A 7,393-nucleotide genomic window follows, 5' to 3' on the forward strand; every position below is an offset into this window, starting at 1 on the left:
AAAAAGGTCCGGGTGTATATGATGCTTGTCTCAGGATCATGGATTGAATCAAGTTGATTTTCTTCTCAAGAAAAAAATGAAGTTTGGAGAAAAGAGGTGTGAGGGAGAAGAGAGAAAGTGATGGGAATTGATACACAAATTAAAGGAATATAGCTACTAGCGGTAATATTCGTTGTAGCTACGTATGGTAATATATTTAAAGTGTAGTTATTATACTTGAATACCTCTTATATGTTAGCTACAGCATATAAAATGGCAGATTGCATGTGGGCTTAATATGAACAAGGTTGGTCATGTGCTGCAAAAAGTTGGGTCAAAATTGCCACCGCCGTTGAGTTGATGATAGCAATACAAGCACTAAGGCCTACCCCAAGCTAAGGGGAAAACAATACAAAATGTCCATTGGAGAGAAAACTATTTACCCGCCTATGCCTCTCCTAAACTTATTTTTCTTCTACCCGGTCAAGTAGAAAATACTTACACAGTACCCGCTCGCCAAAAAACGCTTCCTCCATGATATCATCTCGGTATATTATATATCATAATGGTATTACGGAGGCTCGCATCGGGGTACTGTGTGATGAGAATGTGTCACCAAGGTTTAAAGGAGCAAGTACTGTGAGATGAGAATGTGTCACCAAGGCTTAAAGGTAAATTCTACAGAGTGGTAGTTAGACCGACTTTGTTGTATGGAGCAAAATGTCGGCTAGTCAAGTTCACGTCTAGAAGATGAGTATAGCGGAGATGAAGATGCTCAGGTTGAAGTGTAGGTATACTAGGATGGGTATGGTTAGGAATGAAGTTATACGGGGAAAGGTGGAAGTGACTCTTGTGGCGGACAAGATGAGGGAAGCGCGATTGAGATTGTTCGGGCATGTGAAGAGGAGGTGTGAGGATGCGCCAGTAAGGAGGTGTGAGCGGTTAGCTATAATGGGAGTTAGGAGAGGTAGAGGTAAGCAGAAAGAGCTGGGGGAAGGGAGAAGGTGATTAGACAAGACATGACACAACTCCGACTATTTTAAGGACATGACCCACTGGATAGGTAAGTGTGGAGGTCAAGGATTAGGATAAGAGAGGTTAGTGGTAGCCGAGTATCTCTCTTTATTAGTAAAGTATTAGTTAGTAATCGCGTAAATTCTTTTCTTCGAGGTGTAATACGAATCGTTTTTATTCTTACGCTTTTATCTTGCTACTTTGTTGCCATATTTTCTTGATATCATGCTTCAAATTCATTTTTTCTCTCGGCGAGGTCATTTGAGGCTTGACCTCCTACCCGACAAAGGTAGGGGTAAGGCCTGCGTTCATACAACCCTCCTCAGACCCACATATGGGAATACACTGCATATGTTGTTGTAATGGTATCATGGAAGGCGGAGAGAATAGTTGTCTGATGGACTAAAGTAGTCCTCCATGATGGCATCTCGGTATATGGCATATACAATAGTATCATGAAGGAGCGAGTTGTTAATGAAGCGATCGAAGCGTCTTCCATGATACCATCATAGTATATGTACATAAGAGATGGTATCATAGAGATTTTTTGAGAAAAGTGTGTTTTTTAAATAAATAAACATGATTCTCTATGATACTGTGTCAGTATATTATATATAGCATATGAATTTCAGAGTTGAAAGAAGTCCTATCTGATACCGTCATAGTATATAAGAGACAGGACAATACCATATTGGTATCATAATTTTGGGAGCATGAAAGTAAGGGAGCATGGGCGGGTAATTATTTTGTGTTTAGGGACATCTGCGTTCTTTCCCCAAAGCTACATCCTGAAACCGTTGACAATATTCCAAGTAAAAGGGGTTGGAAGTGTTCAGAGTATCTTTCCAATCTCAACATATTAAATATTAGTTATAAGTCGGCACAGTAAATCTACTTGCTTCAAAGCCTCAGATGGTTGCTTTACGTTGAAGTGAATGTTTTTGCTTCACCTAACTGCCTACACAAGGCAGATAGTATAAATGCTACCATTTCTGCCAGATGTTTGAAATCTTCAAACAGGTAACTCAGAGGAAGCGCTTTAAGTTTAGGAACAAAAGACACAACACCACCAAACTCTAGAAGGCATAGGGACATCAAATAGCGAGTCAAAACTCACAGTTCGTTCAGGAGCACATTGTACAAGATACTCTTCTTTTATAGAACTATACTTCCTGAGAAACCTGAAACAGTTCAGAGATGCGGTATACTTAATTTTACACGCATCATTTCTGCATTCGTGCTATTTATAGTGCTACTACAGAGATCTTTCTTGCTTTCTTTGAGGAACAAAACGCCAGAGGTCCACTGCAATGTCAACCTCCTTTTTCTTGTGAAATTTGTACAGTTGTGGCACATCATATCGAAGCTGCAATTGAAAGAGGTCACAAAATTAAGTAGGCGTTTGGCCATGAAAATCAAATAATTTTCACTTGATTTGGTATTTTGGAGTTGGAGTTAAAGATGGAGTTGTGTTTGGTTATAGTTTTTGCAAAGAATATTTAGTTTTTTGAATGTATTGAAAGTGAAAAAAGTGAACGAAAAAAAAAGAAGTGGAAAACAAGTTTTGGTTGTTTTCCAAATTCCAAATACAACTTCAAGTTGTATTTGGAATTTTTATGGCCAAACACCATAAAGTGAAAAAAGTGAAAAAATATTCCGAAAAAAAGTGAATAATTCTCATGGACAAACGGGCCCTTATCACCAGCATCACCAAGAAGGAAAACCAAACATTGAATCAGGTTGCTTGATATTTAAGAACTGTTAGCTGAACACAAAAATAAATGTGCACCTCACATATAACTTCAGCACTTCTTGCATTATAATCTAGCAATGCTGCTCTTTTCACATGCTGTAACACCCACAGAAACAGAACAATTGAAAAAATTACATATATCCTCCTGAATATTAAATAGAACCTACAAATGTCAATCATGACCCTAGATCAGAGCACTCTTGCGCTAAAGAGTACTACTACTACAGATAATTGTATTGATAAAGAAACAACTTCTGTTTTTCGCTTTTCTTGATAAGTGATAGCAACTTAATTTATAAGCAGAATAGCCTAATACATGCACCATTGTGTTATCCCAGACCCCCCCCCCCCCCCCCTCTCCCCCTCTTACTCCACGAGTTTTCTAATGGATACTTGAACCTGTTCAAAAATATTATAATAAACATCTCTGGATTCGCGTGATGTTCGCTTTCTTGAAATGGAAACACATAAATATCAACGTCAGAATTTTCTATGACAAAATAATGATTTATTTTTTCCACATTATTTAAAAAACGGAAAAGGCTCAAATATGCCATCCAACTATCGGAAATGGCTCATTTATGCCACTCGTCAATAGTTTGGCTCATTTATGCCATCGAATTATAGGAAATGGCTCATTTATGCCATCGAACTATAGGAAATGGCTCATTTATGCCACTCATCAATAGTTTGACTCATTTATGCCATCGCCCGTTACCAAAATAACTCATCCATGCCATTTTTTATTTACGCCAGTTTTATAATACCAGATATGACACGTGGCCTTCAATTAGAGGTCTACGTCGTTTAATTAAACCAGCCCAATTTTAAATACCAAATTAATAAAAAATTCGACCCATACACCTTACCCACCCACAATCATAATCTAGTTGGAGGCCACGTGTCATATATGGTATTGTAAAACCAACTTTAATGAAATATGGCATGGATGAGTCATTTTGCTAACGGGCGATGACATAAATGAGTCAAACTATTGATGAGTGGCATAAATGAGTCATTTCCTATAGTTCGATGGCATAAATGAGGGCATAAATGAGTCAAACTATTGACGAGTGGCATAAATGAGCCATTTCCAATAGTTGGATGGCATATTTGAGCCTTTTCCGTTTAAAAAACTCTATCTTGTTTTTTATTTTTCGCTCCACCATATATTCCATAGGAAAATCGGCACTTCAATCAACACACAGTTCAATTTCTTCTCCTTTCACCACCACTGGAGTGTTCCCTTACTCTTGGTACACACTAAATCCAGTAGAAATGTCCAAGAAAGCAGGCTTGGATATAACCCACGACTGTTTTTCATGGCTTGACAAACAAGATCCAAACTCAGTTATTTATGTGTCATTCGGATCCACAACTACACTATCAGAGGAACAAATCAAAGAGCTGGCACTTGGTTTTAAAACAAAGTGGGCAAAAGTTCATCTGGGTTCCAAGAGAAGCAGATAAAAAAGGTGGGGATAATGTTAAAAAAGGATGTAATTTCAATTTGCCAGAAGGGTATGAAGAGAAATCTTGGCACACCCATCAAGTGGGGGTTTTATGAGCCATTATGGGTGGAATTCGCGCATTGAGAGCATTTCAATGGCGGCTGCTTGGCTTGAAGTCATTCAGATTAACTAGTTGATAACAAAACTACTGAAAATTGACATTAGGAAAATAGAGATGAATTGGTGACTACTATCAAAATTGAAAATTCAGTGAGATTCTGATCGCTTCTGCAGAAGGAGAGGAGCTGAGGCAGAGAGTAACAAATTTGAGTGGCGTTGTGAAGAAGTCAGTCAAGAATGGCTCCAGTCGCAAGGAGATGGATTCCTTTGTTGCTCATAAATTTACCTTTTGAGTTAGGAAAAACTAATGGAAACGAAGGAAAAAAATTTTCTGAGCAATTGTTCGAGTGACCTATTCTTGATGGGCCACTAAGCCAAGTTGTAGAATCAAGTGAGCCATCACGTGCCACGGATATTGACTGTGTGGTTCTTTTGGAGACAGTTGACTCTGGCGGCTTATTCCACATATGAACCACCAGGTGTTTTGAGTTCCATTTTTGGTGCTGTACTCTTTGCTATAGCTCGAGTTATCGAGTGAGTGGTTCATCCTCTTTGCTGGATTTATATAGAGGTGGTAATTTAAGGAGAAAAGGTGGTGATGATGATGGTGAAGGAGGAGGACCGGTGGCAGCAGTATATTTGAAGAAAAATGGGTGTTTCTTCTTCTTCATTTCTTCCTCTTCGCCGAGTGTTTTTCTTTTCCCTTTATTTTTTGCCTTTTTTCTTTTAGTTTTCCTAATTGTCCTTTTTAAGTCAAAATCTATCCATTCATATATCCATGCCACATAATGTCAGCCAACGGTCAGGAGCGTTTAAAAGAGTTAAGTTCTTTCAAGTAGAGGTGTCTACTTGAAAACTCATGGAATAAAGGGGGCCGGGATGCCAAAACAGTGCAATTAGAAGTGTCTATAGGGCTAGACTGCCTAATTTATAGCTACGTGATTTATGAGCAGTCAGCACAACAAAGTCAAGCACTTTCTTAGTTCATATTTAAGCCATTTAGTGTGGATGACAAGGAAATTTCTTTTCACCAATCATTCCCTCAATTATTGGAAGATCATATGGAAGAACATACTTCTCTTGTTGTGGTCTTATGCAAGGAATAAACAGCTTGAGAAGCAACCTGATACAGTCATAAAGTAACATATTAGAAACTTGGGAACAGATGAGGACTAAGTGCCAACATAATACACAAGAAGAGGATTTAATAAGTGTTGATAACAGAAATATGCATAGGACAGCTGTACCTTCATTGCTGCAGAGAGAAAGTCCATGTCAGCACCTTTCCTCCGTGTACCAAAAGGTGGATTCATAACCACTGTTTCAACAATCTGACCTGCACATAGTTGAATATCAATTATGAGCCAGGTGTAAGAGATATGGAAAGTGGGGCGAGAAAGATACCTCTCCATTTTAAGTTTCTCATGTCGCATTGAATAAAATCCATGTCTAGCTGCGGAAGAAACGACGATTAGCACACAGATTAACGCAAAAAAAATTATAAAGAGAAATCAATCTAAAAGGATGAATGTTCCTCAACCTTACAACATAAAAAGAACACAACGCAATAACCTTGTCAAGAAAAAGATGGAATTACCTCAAGCTCATCCATGTTTGCAGATGCAATCTCAAGAGACTCAGTATCAATATCTAGCCCAATAACACTTCTGTTCAGAACAAAGTGTCAATATGACACCCTCAAAATTGACTTAAAAAAATGAGATAATGGTCAAAAACACATCTGAACCATCACGTTTCGCAAGTTTTACACTAACTATCGGTTGTTCCCTTTTCTACCTCGAACTATCACCATCTATGTATTAAAGCACGCCTAGTTGAGTAGATGGCGATAGTTCAGGTAGGAAATGGGAACAACTGATAGTTGGCCTAATTAGCTTCGAGGTGCGTTTTAATACATAGACAGTGATAGGTCATGTAGGAAAAGGGCAATAGCTATAACAAAAATTGAGAAAATGTCTCCTTTTAATTTACGATTATCAAAAAAAAAAAGAAAATGTTGCAAAATTTATATTAAGCACATTCAATATAAGTTCAAGACACATAAGGGCCCTAACCATGTTTCAACTTGTGATCAATCCATAGGTACCGATAGAAAATAAATAAAACTAATGGTTGAGGTGTGATACTCGCGAAAAAGTGATAGTTCAGATGTGTTTTTGACCATTAACTCTAAAAAAATCCATAGCACAAGGAACAAATAATAGCATTCCCACTCAACAGTAAAGTTATGAACATACTCAGCTCCCAAAAGACCCGCGCCAAGGCCTAATGTACCGCAACCACATCCAAAATCAGCTACCACCTTACTGTTCACATCCTCAAATGAATTCTCAGCCTAGAAAAAATATATTTTCAGAAATACCACCTCAAAACAAGATACCCTAACGAAACCAAAAGAAAAAATTCTAATATTAAAGAAACAAGGATACAGAAAAAGGGTGGGGGAATTACATACAGTGAAAAGCATGCGAGAAGCAATGTGGGGTCCAGTAGGGTATTGTTCAAGTTCAATCTGTAATAGCCAAAAGAAGAAGATGTGTTTCTGTATTTAGAAATAAAGAATCAGAAAGCAAACATGAGTAGAGAGGAGAAGATTTATGAAAAAGGGGGAACCTTTGGAGTGGAGAACTGGTCAAGAGAACCAAGAAGACCTTCTAATTGCTTCAGCTTCATCCTTCACTGCTAAACCCTCTAATTCTTCTTGAAAGTACAGAGACAGAGAGTATTTTGTGAGGCTTCTAATGACCGGAAAATCCGATAAAAGGACATAAATGGTCGTACGTTCAAAATAATCCCTTAACTATGCACTTAACAATTTTGGTCCTTTCGATTTGTCACAATTTAACAAAATTAGTCCCTCCACTATGAGGGTTGGTTAAAAATAATTCCTTAAGTATGCACTTAACATTTTTGGTCCTTTAAGTTCATCAAATGTTAACACTTTTAGTCTCCGATAAAATATTCATCGAACTCTATTTGTTAGATTTGATGAGAACTATAAAAAAATAAAAAAATAAAAATTAGCGAGAACTTACATTTGAGTCTGCGTTTGATT

General features: G+C 37.7%; 1 protein-coding gene across 1 annotated transcript; it reads right to left on the bottom strand.

The window, feature by feature from the left end:
- Positions 1–2,068: 2,068 nt before the first annotated feature.
- On the bottom strand, positions 2,069–7,108 carry LOC132045719 (uncharacterized). The gene is made up of 9 exons (XM_059436293.1): positions 6,952–7,108; positions 6,794–6,850; positions 6,576–6,673; positions 5,915–5,984; positions 5,722–5,770; positions 5,565–5,653; positions 5,393–5,440; positions 2,783–2,842; positions 2,069–2,359 (listed from the first exon to the last, which is right to left on the bottom strand). Exons 1-9 carry the CDS (start codon positions 7,009–7,011, stop codon positions 2,249–2,251), a joined length of 642 nt encoding a protein of 213 aa, XP_059292276.1. The 5' UTR covers positions 7,012–7,108; the 3' UTR covers positions 2,069–2,248.
- Positions 7,109–7,393: the final 285 nt, after the last annotated feature.

This window comes from Lycium ferocissimum, unplaced genomic scaffold (genome assembly GCF_029784015.1).
Source record: "Lycium ferocissimum isolate CSIRO_LF1 unplaced genomic scaffold, AGI_CSIRO_Lferr_CH_V1 ctg7777, whole genome shotgun sequence".
In the NCBI taxonomy this organism is placed as follows: Eukaryota; Viridiplantae; Streptophyta; class Magnoliopsida; order Solanales; family Solanaceae; genus Lycium; species Lycium ferocissimum.